Source organism: Jaculus jaculus, chromosome 7, assembly GCF_020740685.1.
Source record: "Jaculus jaculus isolate mJacJac1 chromosome 7, mJacJac1.mat.Y.cur, whole genome shotgun sequence".
Taxonomy (NCBI): domain Eukaryota; kingdom Metazoa; phylum Chordata; class Mammalia; order Rodentia; family Dipodidae; genus Jaculus; species Jaculus jaculus.
The window spans coordinates 53,794,064-53,810,244 of NC_059108.1; the positions used below are offsets into that span (position 1 = coordinate 53,794,064).

Below are 16,181 nucleotides of genomic sequence, written 5' to 3' on the forward strand. Positions count from 1 at the left end.
ATCTATTATGATGATAATGTATTTTTCTTTTATCGTTTATTGAGATAATGAACTGCACTGATTTGTGAAATTTGAAGTAACCCCACATTATCAAGATGAACCTGATTTTCTTACCAATTATCTTTTTATGTCTGGCTGGATTATTTTAAAATTTAAAAAATTTTAAATTTAATTCATGTTAGAGATGGCAAAGAAAGAGAAAGAGAGACAGGGAGAGAGAGAGAGAGAGAATGGGCATGCTAAGGCCTCCAGCCACTGCAAACAGACTCCAGATGCATGTGCCACCTAGTGCATCTGGCTTATGTGGGTCCTGGGGAAATTGAACTTGGGTTCTTTGGCTTTGCAGGCAAGTGCCTTAACTGCTAAGTCATCTCTCCAGCCCTCTTGTTGGATTTCATTTTCTCTAATAAGTACATAACTACAGAACTTGTTTTGGTTTTTCCCATCCCACTTCAAGGTTGCTGAGAGACAGTGGATCGTCATTTAGGTTGTTGTAGCTTAATATATATCAAGTTTAATGCTAGACTGATGAATTTTAAAGTATTCAATTTTCTATTTTCTGGAAAATTTACTGTAAAATAAGTACTTTTCCTTCCTTAAGTAAATGGCGAGAATTGAACAGTTAAATCTTGAAATTTTCTTTTTAAGAAGATTATTCAAATTATTATGATTGATTATGGAGTTATGCAAGTTACTTTCATGTGTTTTATGAGGTTGGGCCTCTCAGAGAATTTGCCCATTTCATTACTGTTAATTACATCATGTTCTTAATATTTTCTTAACAACCTTATTCTTTTAACTTCTGTAAAGTCTATAGTTATAATATTTTTTGTTTTTTATATTTATAAAAGAGGGAGAAGACAACAAAAGTATAGGCTCATCAGGGCCTCCTGCTATGGCAAGTGAACTCCAGATTCATCCCTCATTTTGTGTCTCTGGCTTTATGTAAGTACTAGAGAATTGAACCTGGGTAGTCAGGCTTTACAAACAAGTGCTTTTAACCACTGAGCCATATTTCCAGACTCTCTTTAATTCTTTTTTTTTTTTTTAAGGAAGGGTCTCACTCTAGCCCAGGCTGACCTGGAATTCACTGTGCAGTCTCAGGGTGGCCTTGAACTCACAACAATCCTCCTACCTCTGCCTCCTGGGTGCTGGGATTAAAGGCATGCACCACCACATCTGGCTTTAATCTTTATATTGATAATTTGTACTTTCTCGCTGTCTTTAATCTAGTTCTATGGTTTATATATGTTTTCTTTCAAAGAGCTTAGTTTCATTTATTTTCTCTATTTTGTCCTATCGTATTTATTTTTATTCTTAATTTCCTCTATTTTGCTGAGTTTGGCTTTAATATTTTTCTAGTTCCTTAAAACAGATGCTTAAATTATTGAGGTCAGCTTTTGCCCCCTTCTCTGGCAGTAGCTTTTACTTTCATTGTTTTTAGATAATATACTTTGCATGACTTCAACCGTTTATTGTTTGCAGTGCTGTGGATCAAACCTAGGGGTTCATGTGTGCTATGCAAATGCTCTATCACTATTTTTTGGTTCTTTTGAGGTAGTGTCTCACCCTAGTCCAGGCTGACCTGGAATTCACTTTGTAGTTTCAGGGTGGCCTTGAACCTCTGCCTCCCAAGTGCTGGGATTAAAGGAGTGTGCCACCATGCCTGGCTTCAGTCCTTTTTAAATTGGTGACGTCTGTTTTATGGCTTAGAATACCGTCTCTCCTCATTAATGTTTTATGTGTACTTGTCAAGATTGTGTTTCCCTATTTTTAGATTGAATCACATGTGTCAATGAGGTCCATCTGGATGATATTGCTATTCAAATCTATATATATATATATTTTTTTTTTAGGAAAGCTCAACAGAGTGGCCTTTTTAAAATTTTGTCTTGTTTTGTTTTTTGTTTTATGTGAGAGAGTGAGAGTGAGAGCATGAGAGGGAGAGAATTTGTGTGCCAGGTCTTCCAGCCACTGAAAATGAACTCCAGATGCATGCACCACCTTGTGTGAATGTGCATCACATTGTGCATCTGGTTTACATGGGATTTAGAGAGAGATTGAACATGGGTCCTTAGGCTTTGTAGTGAAGCACCTTAACCATTAAGTCTTCTTTCCAGCCCCCTATTCAAATCTCTTATAGCTGCACTAATTTTCTAGTTAAAATTATTATTATTATTTGGCTTTTTGAGGTATGGCCTCATTCTACTTTAGGCTTACCTGGAATTCACTCTTGTCTCAGGGTGGCTTCGAACTCACAGCGATCCTCCTATCCCTGCCTCCCGAGTGCTGGGATTAAAGGCATGTGCCACCATGCCTAGCTTCTAGTTAAACTATTACTGGTGTGCGGTGGTGATTGCTTATAATTCCACATACCTTGGAAGCTGAAACAGGAAAAGCACTTGACCTAGAAATTTGGGGCCACCCAGTACAATTACCAATTTTTTCAAAAGCATTATTAAAAAAATTACTTTTTAGAGGGAGAGAGAGAGAAAATTGGCATACCAGGGCCTCAGCCACACAATTGAACTCCAGATGCTTGTGCCACTTAGTGGGAATGTGCAACCTTGCACTTGCCTTACCTTTGCATGTCTGGCTTATATGAGATCTGGAAAGAGATCAAACATGGGCCCTTAGGCATTTGCAGGCAAGCACTTCAACTGCTAAGCAATCTGTCCAGCCCTTTCTTATTTTTTATTTTAAGTAATTAATTTTTTTGGTTTTTCAAGCTAGGGTCTCACACTAGCTCAGACTGAGCTGGAACTCACTATGTAGTCTCAGGGTAGACTTGAACTCACAGCAATCCTCCTACCTCTGCTTCCCAAGTGCTGGGATTAAAGTCATGTGCCACTAAGCCTGGCTATTTTAATTTATTTGAGAGACAGAGAAAGAGAAAGAGGCAGAATGGACATGCCAGGGCCTTCAGCCACTGCAAAAGAATTCCAGATGCATGTGCTATCTTGTACATCTGGCTTACATGGGTCATGAGGAATAGAACCTGGGTGCTTTGACTTTGCAGGCAAGCGCCTTAGCTGCTAAGCCCTATCTCCAGTGCCTAAAACAATGTTTTGACTTGAGCATTTCTCTTCTATTTTTTTTTCACATTGAAATCAAGTTACACTTTTTTATAGGAGGAACAGCTTTTAGTACCAATGTCTTCTTAATAAATTAATGCCTTTCTGTCAGATTTACTCTCCATCCATCCTTCTTCAGGTTATTTCATTTCTTTCTTGGACTCAACCTCAGGAATGTAAACTTGATAAACTGGATTGTTGCCTTCATTTTAATCCTTGGCCAATGAGAGCATAAAATGGAGTGTAGAGATAATGAGATGGGGTCCTTAATCCTTCCAGCTTCACCCTGCTGGGCTGTGTGGTAACAGCATTGTTTGTCCCGAAAGCATCCCTGGTGACTATCAGGTAGGTGGCTGTCTCCAGGAACAGGTCCTGCACTTCTCTGGTAATCTTTCCTTATTCTTATCCTTAAGCCTCAGAGTGATAGTGCCTATTTTATTAACTCTTTGTGCTTCCCCATCACTTTTTGAATTATGGTCACCTTGGGCATTATGTGCAAGTGATCCTTTCATTAAATACCTCTTCAATCCCCCTCGACCTGTTGTTACTTGATGGAGATTCTAACATTAACAATATCAGAACAATTTATGTATACAGCTCTGCTTATACCCATTTCATTATTTTATTTAAGGACACTGATCACTCAGCATCAGACGTCTTAAAGGGAAAATAAATCTATTTGGATGTTTATCTGTAGCACAATAATGCTAATTTCTCATGCTGAGACAAGGTTTTCTTGGGTTCATAGTGGAAGACAAGCCCCGCTGTGGGTACATGCAAGAGTCCACAACAAAGCATCATGTCTCATATTCCTCAGCAGAGAGAACGCATCGAACACCCAGTACAGTAGCCCTAAGCTGTGGTGGGAATGGAGATACTGTTTTTCTCACTTCATCCCATTTGTCAAGAATGTGTACTTCTTTGATTTAGAAAGACAAGTGTTGGGCTGGAGAGAGGCTTAGCAGTTAAGATGCTTGCCTGTGAAGCCTAAGGACCCAGGTTCGATTCTCCAGGTCTCACATAAGCCAGACACACAAGGTGGCACATGCGTCTGGAGTTCCTCTGCAGTGGCTGGAGGCCCTGGTGTGCCCATTGTCTCTCTCTCTCTCATAAATAAGTAAATAAAAATAAATATTAAAAAAAGTTACTTGAGTCATGATAGGTTCTCTGCATAGCCTTTGAACACAAGACAAACTATTGTGGAAGAATGAAGTAATGCTGAACAGTGAAATTATGGCTTATTTCTAAATTAGAAATTCTGTATTCTTGTATCTGAAGATGGTAATATTCTAGATGTGTTATTTCTTGGCTATACCGAAAAACACGGAGTCAGTTTTAAAGACCATTTTTAAAAGATATGCAAGATGAATGAATTGCGTTTTTCCAAAACTGCGGGAGTCTTGTCCAGATGTACGGCAAAGAAAAAGGTGCAAACGTTTCTATACCGAAGAAACAAGGCATCTGCTCCATTCACTGTCCAAAATCCGCACTGTCTTCTCTCAGGTAGTCATTGGCCCAGACCAGCTGCAAAGGCATCCCCCACTGCAAAGAGGCTGCGGGCACCACTCCGAAAAGGCTGGACAGACACCCGCCGGGACTCCTCTTTCACGCCAGGCCGGAAGATTAACCCCACTCACTTCCGCATCACATCACTCATTTGTTTTCTTAGTAAGAGCCTTGCAGCATCAATTAAAAGTACAGGAAAAAGACTAGGCGTTTCTGGGCGCCTGTCCAGGCCGACAGACTCTCGCGAGATCGCCCGTGGCCCCGCCTCCCTGCGCGCGGAGTCAGTGGCGGGAACTTCGCCGGTTCCGGTGGATGTCTGGTCTGCGGCACGCCGAACCGGGTGCTGGCGGGAGAGCGGCGCTCCGAGGGTCCCACTGCAGGCCGGCGCAGCCCGGCCCCGCGGACTGTCCACCTGGCTGCCGCCGGACCCGGGAGGTGTGCCCGCGCTCGCCCCAGTCCCTGGGTGCCAGGCCCCAGGCCGACCTGGCGGCCGGGTTCTCGTCTCTGCCCAGCCCGCGGCCTTTCCTCCTGAAGTGGACCCAGCCTTGAGGTTGGACGGGGAGACTTCTCGCCCATTCGAATTCTGGGTTTTCAGCCCGTCTTGACTTTCCGAGGTAACCCCCAATCTTCCGGCCCCTTGCGCTTCCAGGAATCTCCAGCCTTAATGACAGTCCTAAGGAGACACGCACTTTTCGGGATATGACGTAGATGATGGATGGCCCTTCCGAGGTGTCTGCATTCCAGACCGACAGCTTAGAGCTGGAGCTGGGGACTGATTGGTGCAAAGCCCCCTGCTTTTCTTGTGCTTTCGACCACAGGGGAGAAGAAAAAAAATTTTCTGGCGAGTCCTACCTTGCCAGCGGAGCCCTTAAGCGGTGGGTAACAAGATGAAGACCTCTTCGCCATCCAATTTACTTACGAGTTCATTAGGAATGTTACCACTTCAGTCCATTAAGTTTTAGTGTTCGCCAATCTATGTTTTTTAAATAGGCCTAGTGTAACATTACGGTTCCAATTAATATGTTCTGTTCTAAACGTCCTGGTTTGAGCCTTTTCGATATCAGGGAAAACTTACTTGGTAATTGATGGTCTCTCTCCCTTTCGCTTTCTCTCTCTCCCCCCACTCTTTCTCTGTCTTTTAAAAAACTTAATTGGGCTGGAGAGATGGCTTAGCGGTTAAGGCGTTTGCCTGCAAAGCCAAAAGATGCCGGTTCGACTCTTCTGAACCCACGTAATACTCCATATGCACAAGGGGACGCATGCATTTGGAATTCCTTTGCAGTGGCTAGAGGCCCTGGCGTGCCTGTTCTCTCTCTCTCTCATAAATAAATAAAATATATTTTAAAAAAAGATTTAAAAATACTTAAAGAAAACTTTATTGACAACCTCCATACATATAGACAGTATACCATGATCATAATCCTCCCTCACCTTCCTATCTTTTCTCCCTCCTAATTCCCTCCACTGAAGCCTCTCTCCTACTAGTCTGTCTTCTATTTTGATGTCTTTTTTTTTTTTTTTGGTCCCACTATGTAGATCTTTTTTGTAAGTAGAGTCAGCTGTGAGTTCATGAATACCATGGCCGCTTTTTGTTTGGAAGGCAGTATTGTAAGCATTCCTCCCCTTCCTTTGGCAATTAACATTCGTTCTGCCATCTCTTTTGCAATAGCCTCTGAGCCTCATAGGGTGTGATAGAGATGTTTCAGTGCTGAACACTCCACTGTCACTTTTTCTCAGGACTTTGATGAGTTTTGAGTTTCTCTGGTGATCACTACCACCTGAAGAAAAATCTAACCAAAAGTGAGAGTAGCATTTATATATGAGCATAAACATAAGTCTGAAGAGCAGTTTGGTGGGTATTGTGTATCTATTTAGCCAGACAACAGTATCAGTTCTGCCCTATGGCTTATGACCTCCCCAAACACAGGGTTTTGATTAGTTTTTCAGGACCAGGCATGTATATTCTCTTCTGTGGAGCAGGCCCCAAGTGCAATCAGAGAGCAGTTGTCTTTTCCTGTAACAAATAAGCCACCATTGCATCAGTCAGCACATTTGGCCTGACTGGCCAACGGAAAAGCTTGTAGGGTCCACTGCTGTTTAAGACTGCTAATGACTTTCTTCCCCAGCTCTTGGTCGTATCCTGATAGCTAATCAACAGGGAGGAGGTAGGGTCTCACTCTAGTCCAGGCTGGCCTTGAATTCCCTGGGATCAGGGATCCCCATCTCAGCCTACAATTGCTGGGATTATAAGCATGAACCTCCATGCCTGGATGGTGTTCTATTATTGCTACTTCCCCAGCTTTGGGGTTGGAAGCTGGGTGCTAACTTTCGAAGTACTTAGACTGAATTCTGAGCCACTAGCCTTTTGGAAATTTCACTTCCTTATAGAGAATGAATATAATTTTAGAGCTTTTCAGTAATTTCTAAGTAAGACAAGCACTTTTTTTTTTTGTTTGTTGGCCTGATTCTTCCCAAAACTAAGTATCTATATCCACAGAAGTCATGATTTATTTTTGTCAGGCAGTGCACATCCAGGAGTAATCTGCTCTTCTTCAAATCTTTTGGCAATACTAGTGAGGAAGTTATGTTCAAAAAGGATACTGTATTTTTGTTGTTGATTTTGTAGTTGAACTATGTTAGGAGTCCTTAAAAGACATTCAGAGTAACATTTAGTTTTAAAAACTTAATGTATGGGCTGGAGAGATGGCTTAGTGGTTAAGGCGCTTTCCTGCAAAGCCTAAGGACCCAGGTTTAATTTTCCAGTACCCACATAAGTACATGCATAAGGTGACACATGTGTCTAGAGTTCATTTGCAGGGGCTAGAGGTCCTGATGTGCCCATTTTCTATATAACTTTTTCTCTCAGAAATAAAGAAATATTTTTTAAAAATTAAAAAAAAAGAACAATTGAATGTTTCCTTCAAAAATGAACTACTTTGAAGACTTCCAGACAGAGACAGGCAAAAATGTCTTCTCTAGAATCCACTGTGACTTAAGACCATCAGTTAAAGACAGGCAAAAACATCCTCCCTAGAATCCACTATGACTTACCACCACCACATAGAGACAGGCAAATTGTCCTCCCTAGAATCCTTTTTGATTTTTTTTTCCTTTTGAGCTATATTGTTGTTTACCTTTTCTTTGTCATTGTATAAAGTGTAAAATATCAAAGCATATTACACGTCATGTTTGATAAAGATTCATGTGATTAAGCTGGTATTCTCATTACAGTTTAATTTTAAATCTTGATCCTTTACCAACTAATTTTGAAGAGGATACAGTGGAACTATTTGGCATCCAGTGGGTTACTGAAACAGCATTAGTAAATTCATATCGAGAACTCTTTCATTTATTCAGGTATGTATATGTGAATTTTAACTCCTTGGAAGTTCAAATGCACTTCGCTTTTGTATGTTACCTTGCCTGATGTTTTCATAGCACTGATTGCAGAAGCACCAGTGGAATTGTACTTGTTTGCTCACAGCTGGTTCTCTTACCAGGACTGTAATGAGCTGTGATAACTGGCCCAATAAGGGGTTTTATGTGCTCATTATTTTTAAAGGCAGGGTCTCACCCTAGTCCAGGATGACCTGGAACTCACTCTGTAGCCCAGGCTACTTCAATCTCATGGCAATTCACCTATCTCAGCCTAAGTACTGGGATTAAAGATATGTGCTACCACCCCCAGCAAAACCATCCTAAATTTTATTTTTTGACCTGGGACTTGAATCCAGGGCCTCATGCATGTTAGCCACACTTGTACCTCTGGGCTGTATATTCCACATACTCTTTGTGAATTCTTTGTATTTGTTGTTGCTTTCAAAATTCTAATTTAAAAGTTTTTTCTTATCCTGCGCCTCAAACCCAGGCTCTTGTACATGTTAAGCAAACATTCTATCACTAAGCTGTATCCCTATGTAGCATATGTGTGTGTATATAAATATGTATATGTTTTTTTGAGTCAGAGACTCCAATGTAATCTAAGCTGTCCTAAATTGACTGCTGCTGGTTGACTTGGAACTCAGTGGTAATTCTCCTGCCTGAGCTTCCTGAGTGGAGAGATTATAGAATGAACCATCATACCTGACCTTTTTTTTTTTTGTTACTGTGTCTTAAAGACAGATATTTAAAAGTTAGAACTGGAAGCCAGGTGTGGTGGTGCATGCCTTTAATCCCAGCACTTGGGAGGCAGAGGTAGGATCATTGTGAGTTGGAGGCCACCCTGAGACTACATAGTGAATTCCAGGTCAGCCTGGGCTAGAGTGAAACCCTACCTTGAAAAAAAAAAAAGAAAAGAAAAGAAAAGAAAAAAAAAAAAACCTTTGAACTGTATTATACAATTTTGGAAGCAAATTGAAATACTTCTTTAACGAATGAGTATAGACTCCCATATATGTAATTCAATCTGTATGTAAAATACCATTAATTAAACATGGTTTAGTCTTCATTTTTACATATAAAATATTTTAATGAAAAATTTCAAACATACAAACATAAAGAGAATAGTATGATTCAATTTCAAACATGCAAACAAAAATATTATGATCCACCTCTACATATTGCCAGTGAGCATCAAGGTTTATATTTCTTTTTTCTTAATTTTGGTCTTTTGAGGTAGGATCTCACGCTAGCCCATGCTGACCTAGAACTTACTCTGTAGTCCCAGGCAGGACTCAAACTCATGGCCATTCTCTTACCTCTGCCTCTCCACCTAGTGCTGCAATTAAAGACATTTGCCATCATGCCCAGCTGGTTTTATCATATTTCTTTCATCTTTCTTGTCTTCTGGTCTTTTGTTCTTAAATATTTATAAACATTTTAGGTACTTTTTATCTTATTGTTAAGTACTTCAGAATATACTTTTTGTGAATATTTACCTGAGTGAGGATGAGAGAATTGGTGTGCCAGGTCCTCCAGATGCATGTGCCACTTTATGCATCTCACTTTATGTGGGTGGTGGGGAATTGAATCCAGGCCATCAGGCTTTGCAAGTGAGCACTTTTAACTTCTGAACCATCTCTCTAGCCCCAGAATATACTTTTCAACAATCATGGACTTTTTTTTTTTTAAGAAGTACTGTTACATTAGCACAACTAACCAAATTAATTTGTCATTATCATTTAAAATAGTCCATCTTCAGATTTTGGATGATTTTGAGTCAGTTTAAGGCAGACTACCTGAAACCACATTAAAAATGTGTGTATGGCAAAGTTGAGGCAAGTGCAAGGTCACACATGCCCACTGGGTGGTGCAAGCATCCGTAGTTAGGTTTCAGTGGCTGAGGCCCTGGTGTGCCAATTCTCTCTCTCATTGTCTCTATATTAAATAAAAAGATTTTAAAAAAGAAAAAAAAAATGTGTGTATGGTACATTTAAATGAAAATGTAGAGGTCCTAGGCAGTTCCCATCTTCATTCCATGCGACCTCATAAAGAGGCATCACTGCATCCTAGTTATTTTACATGTTTTATTGAGACAGGAAGCTGTGTGATGTTTCTGTAACCTTGAATATTGGAGTGAATAGGTCTATCCAAGACATAAGTCACATGTGTGAGCCAATATTTAAAGAGTTTGAAGGCAACTAAGAAGAAAGGCACAGGTGATTAACAGCAGCAGCTAAGCTAGGGCACCATAAATAAAACTTTCCATATCAATTTTTAGTTTATATAATTCTGTTGGTTTTCTGAACCACTATATAGCTATATGATATAACATTTCATTGTGCAACAACTGGAATGTTTTATGTATCTTACCTCCTAAAAATATGAACAATATGTCATTGATATTGAAGTCTTTGATATTTGAAATAATTTCTGAGCTCTTAAAACTTCTATAGATAATTTTGGTGGGAATATGCCTTTAATCCCAGCACTTGGGAGGCACAGGTAGGAGGATTGCTGTGAATTCAAGGCCACCTTGAATTCCAGTGAATTCCAGGTCATCCTGAGCTAGAATGAGACCCTACCTCAAAAAACCAAAAAAATTCAATGCTTGAACCTGATCTTTAATATACATTTGTTTGGGCATGGTGGCATATGCCTTTAATCCTAACTCTTGGGAGGCTGAGGTAGGAGGATTGCTAGTAGTTCAAGGCCAGCTTGGGCTAGAGTGAGACCCTACCTCAGAAAATAAAACAGAAAAATTCACCAAGTATTTTGCATTATGAGCAAATACAATAGATATGGAAACGTTGTAATTGTTACATGCTATACATTATGCTAAAGTAACTCTTGTCTACTTTTTTTTTTTTTAAATTAGGCAGCAACTGTACAACTTGGAAACCTTGTTGCAGGTCAGCTGTGATTTTGGTAAGTCCAGTGTTGAATCACAACAAGAAGTCTGCAACATTTGTTGAATTTTACATTAGCTCTGATGTGTAACTAGGTTTTCTTAATATGCAGTGTCAGGTCACAAGGTCACCATGCAGTATAATTCAGTGTTCCGAAAAAGAATGAACTTTAAAGTTGATTACAGTTGAGATTTCTGGTACTTTTTCAGTAATGTAGACCTTAAAGGGAAAACTGACTTGATGCTGAACTCTGAAGTGGTTAGTACTTGTTTGGAGGTGGGGAGTGAGGCAGAGAACATCAGAAATAAAATGCAGAGACCTCATGTACTTTCTTGAGTTCTTCTTTACTTTCTCTGGCATTCATGGAGTATTGCTTTTAGAGAGGGTGACAGGGTTTGAAGGAAGTTGAAGAGCAGTGTTGTTTTTTTTTAATTGCAGTTCAGCTGCTTCTCCTTTACACCTTTTGTAGTGCAGTGTGGTATTTACAGTTAGGACTTTGTGGTCAGTCTAGGTTTCCAAATCTAGCTAATTGTCTATGTTACCATTTAATAGTTCCTACCTCACTGAGTTTTTGTGAAGTTTAAATTTTATAATGCATATTAAGGGTTTTCCTCAGTGTCTGTCATTAGTCCTATAACTGAAGATCATTTAGAAAATACTTTTGGTCAAATAGTTCTCTTTTTTTTTTGGGTGGGGGGAGTTTCGCGGTAGGGTCTCACTCTAGCCCAGGCTGACTTGGAATTCACTATGGAGTCTTAGGGTGGCCTCAAACTCACCGCGATCCTCCTACTTCTGCCTCCTGAGTGCTGGGATTAAAGCGTGTGCCACCACGCCCCTTCAAATAGTTTAATTTACCAGTATGTATGACTGTTCACTGGTGATTCTTTTATTATGCATTGCTTGATCTGATCCCATGAATTGGTCTTTCTTCTTGTTCTCTGACACATTTATACTCTTGTTTCTTTGGTTATCTAGTAATGTTTCATTGTGATATACATAATCAAATTTGTATCCTGGGCTGGAGAGATGGCTTAGCAGTTAAGCGCTTGCCTGTGAAGCCTAAGGATCCCGGTTCGAGGCTCGATTCCCCAGGTCCCACGTTAGCCAGATGCACAAGAGGGCGCAAGCGTCTGGAGTTCGTTTTCAGTGGCTGGAGGCCCTGGCACGCCCATTCTCTCTCTTTTCTCCCTATCTGCCTCTTTCTCTCTCTGTCACTATCAAATAAATAAAAATAAACAAAAAAAAAAATTTAAAAAAATTTGTATCCTTTGGCTTCCCAAAAATTTTAATCATCTTTTACCCGGTTGTTAAGTTTTGTTCTAGCTTACTAGAATACCTGTTCCTCTTTCTGAAGTTTACCTGTTCCTCTTTCTGAAGTTTAAGTTTTGTTAGGGCTTTTTACAAGCAACCTTGTGTTTATTGTGACCTGGGGAGAAAGCCTGCTGATATTTGTTGCTGATGCGTCATAGGGATTTTTTCATTCATGCTAACAGGAACATGAACTGTTCCTGACTGGTGTATGCTTTCATAAAAAGTTGTCTTATGGTATTTTTGTCCAGCCTTTTCTCATCATTTAATTAACAGGCCGGTTGAACTTTTTTGTCTGATTTCTTTGTTAGTATTTTTACACAATAACTTTAATTTTCCTAGATTGAGATCTCCTATGTTCTTTTTTAAAAATTTTATTAGCATTTTCCATGATTATAAAAAAATATCCCATGGAAATTCCCTCCCTCCCCCCTCTCCTATGTTCTTAATAGTGAGTTGGATCTGTCTGGGATATTGCCCTGGTTTGGCAGCTGGAAAGCTGTCTGGATGGGCAGATGATACATCATAGGATACATCTTTAGGGAATACGATTCTTCTAGTGCCATATATCCAGTACTTGGAAACCTAGTTCTTGTTATTTCTTGGCTTTTAAGTTTTAAGTTGGAGATGGGAAAATCTAATCCTGTTATTCCTTTTTGTCTAGTTACAGGAGTTCTCAGTGTTTTTCAAGAGGACTGCATTTGGGGGACTGAGAACTGTGAAATGGGGAATTGTAATCTGTTTTTTGTTATTATCATAATACCCGAGACTGTATAATTCCTAAAGAAGAGAGGTTTATTTAGGGAGGATTCCAGAGGCTGGGAAGTTCAGATCTGGCAGCTACATTGTATAAGGACTTCGTGCATCAGAACATGGTACATGGCTGACAAGCACATGTAAAAGAGATCAGACATGTAGGATGATGTAGGCACCCATCATCCTATAGTACTGGAAACTCCAGTGAGAAGGCCTTAATCCCTCTTAATGCCCTCATCTGCTCTTATATTTCTTAATTCTCTGCACAACCACAACACAGTCACATTTCAACATAAGTTTCAGAGGGGACAAACCACAGTTAGATCATACTGAGGATTATGGTATTTTTTTTTCCATTGGAAAATTAGACCAAAGTACATCTTAATATGTAGGTATTGACATAACCTTATACTTAATCTCTCGTTGATTTTGGCAAAATGGTTTTACTTTCTTGAATTTAAACAGAATTAAGTTCTGTTTTATGTTTAGAATAAATGAGAAAGTTTCTGCTCAAAATTCTCATCATTTTTTTTTTTTCTGATTTTGTTTGGTGTTCTTCTTGTTTTCATTGTGGTTGTTTTCAGAGTATCGCATGTAGCAGCTACCTAGGTAGTTCTTGCTTATTAAATGTTGAAGTCCCTGAATGAAAAATGGCATGCCATGAGTTGAGAAACACAGGAACTATTGAAAGGTTAATTGAGGCTTTATAAATCATTATAAAGAATTTTTATTTCATTCAAAATATAATTTGTAGCCATTCATGGGCTTTGACTTTGGAGCAATAAGAATTAACTCACATTTTGTCAGTTTATGTCCATAGATGCAGGAAGATAGAAGACATGCAAAGACCTGTTAAGCATACTGTTGTAGTGGTTTGAGAGATTACAGGGAAAGTGGCTAATTTCAAGTGTATTTGTTGTAAATGTAGTAAGAGTGGTGGATTAGATGTGAAGTTGGAAGAAGTAGTAAATGATAGGAAGTACATGGACAGCATGGGCTGGTTTGGACACTATGCTGGTTTGAATCAGGTGTCCCCCATAAACTTAGATGTTCTGAATGCCAAGTTCCCAACTGATGGAAATTTGAGAATTAATGCCTCCTGGAGGCAGTGTGTTGTGGGGTCAGGATTATGGGTATTATAGCCAGTTTCCCCTTGCCAGTGTTGGCACACTCTCCTGTGGCTGTTGTCCACCTGATGTTGGCCAGGAGATGATGTCTACTTTCTGCTCATGCCATCATTTTCCCTGTCACCATGGAGCTTACCCTCGAGCCTATAAGCCAAAATAAACCCTTTTTTCCTCACAAGCTGCTCTTGGTTGGGTGATTTCTGCCAGCAATGCGAATCTGACTGCAACAGTAAAGTTGGTATTAGGGAGTGGTGTCATTTGCTGCTGAACACCTGACTATGTGGCTTTGGCCTTTTGGAGCTGATTTTCAGGAGCAATGTGAAAGGACTTGGAACCTTGGCCTAAGAGATGCCTTGCAGTGCTGTAAGTGCAGCTTGATGGACTGTTCTGGTCAGAGTTGAAAGACCTGAATACAGTAAGAACTATGGTCTGTGAGGTTTGGCTGGTGAGGGTAAGAAAGTGCTTTACCTGGACTGGGCTAATAGCAGTTTGTGTAAGAGGTTTGCTATCATGTCCATGTCCTGAGAACTTGTGTAGGGTTGCTTTGCAGAGAAACTGACTGGTGTGAGCTGGGGGATATGGCACAGAAAGAAATCACTGGGCTGAAACATCTGCCTGTTCAACTTTAATTATATGAGAGACTAACCATTGAGATTGGACCAGCTGACCTGCAGTGGGACAACAGAAAGAATGTAGTCTTTTGAAGGGATCTGAATGCTGAAGCAGTGTCCTGTTCTTCAAATTCTGCTTATTTCCCCCCTGGATTAACAATTTGGCACCCCACCTGGTATTATGAAGTATAAGGAGAGGGTCATTGAATTTGCAACACCATCTTGTGTTTTGGAAATGGCCGTGGGCAGTGTGAAGCAGGATTGCCAGCATGGAGATCCAGTGGAACCATGAGGATTAACCATGGGTTGCAGTGGAGACCCAGAGGAGATGCCAGGACCATGAAATGGCTGCTAAGGAGAGCTGCTGGCCCTGATGAAGTTTTCTAGGACTGTGAGTAGCCTAGCTGAAGGGGTAGAATTGGAAGTCCAGAGATTTATTGCTGGTTAGAATTTGGACTTGGAGATTTGCCACTGACTAGAGTTGATGGACTTGGAGCTAGAGTTTGATAATTGCCCTGTTTAAATCTTGTATTGATTGACTATTTCTTTGCTATGCCCAATGCCATCTTTTGCAATGCGAATGTTTACTCTGTGCCATTAATGGTTTTTTTTTGGTTTATTTTTGATATTATGACTAAGTTAAAAGCTTTGTACTATGGGGATATTTGAACATCATTGGAAGTGATAAAAACTATGGGGGCTTTTTAAGTTGGATGAATGCATTGTATTTTATATTTTGTATGATTATCAGTTTATGAGGTCTGGGGGCAGAATATGGTAGTTCATGTGTCGCCTTAGGTGTTGTGAATGCTAGGTTCCCAGCTGATGGAGATTTGGGAATTAACGCCTCCTGGAGGCAGTGCATTGTTGGGGTTGGGCTTATGGGTGTTATAATCCATTTCCCTTTGTCATTGTTGGCACCCTCTCCTATGGCTTTTGTCCACCTGATGTTAGCCAAGAGGTGATGTCCACATTCAGCTCATGCTATCATTTTCCCTGCCATCATGGAGCTTCCTCTGGAGCCTGTAAGCCAAAATAACCCCCCCTTTTTTTTTTCCCACAAGCTGTTCTTGGTTGGGTGATTTCTTCCAACAGTGCAAACGTGACTGCAACATACAGTGAAAAGGTGTTACTATCTAACCTTCTGCTCATTATGGTAGTAGTGCTTAACTATTACAGGAGTTAGGCAGTTTGGCATACAAAGTTTGAAATGCAATGGAAAGATTTGAGATAAGCTTTTTTTTGGGGGGTGAGATATTATTAATTAGTGAACTGTTGAACTTACACATGCAAAGGAAGTAGTATATGGATAGGAATGAACTCAGGACTGTATCCTAAGATATCTTGTTAGTATAGTTGAAGAAGAGGCAGTAGAGAAAAGGTGGAATAAAGGACACATGAAAAGGAAAGACCAGTAGCATATACCCTCCTTGAAGGCAGGTATAGCCAGTGATACTTTGAAGGCAAGGTAATTTTCACTATTGGACAGCACAGTTGGTGTCCTCCATAAGA

The 16,181-nt window shown here is 40.1% G+C and overlaps 1 protein-coding gene across 4 annotated transcripts in view; it reads left to right on the top strand.

Annotated features, from left to right (window-relative positions):
* The first annotated feature begins 4,932 nt into the window (after nucleotides 1–4,932).
* The window catches only part of Mms22l (MMS22 like, DNA repair protein), a 184,142-nt gene continuing 172,893 nt past the window's right edge, over nucleotides 4,933–16,181 (top strand). For 2 of the 4 annotated variants that reach the window (XM_045154267.1, XM_045154269.1), the window contains exons 1-3: nucleotides 4,933–5,455; nucleotides 7,812–7,937; nucleotides 10,837–10,886. In XM_045154267.1, coding sequence (XP_045010202.1) covers nucleotides 5,289–5,455; nucleotides 7,812–7,937; nucleotides 10,837–10,886 — 343 coding nt within the window. In that variant the 5' untranslated portion in view covers nucleotides 4,933–5,288. The remainder of the gene's footprint in view (nucleotides 5,456–7,811; nucleotides 7,938–10,836; nucleotides 10,887–16,181) is intronic. The other 2 variants (XM_045154268.1, XM_045154270.1) reach the window with 2 other exon arrangements.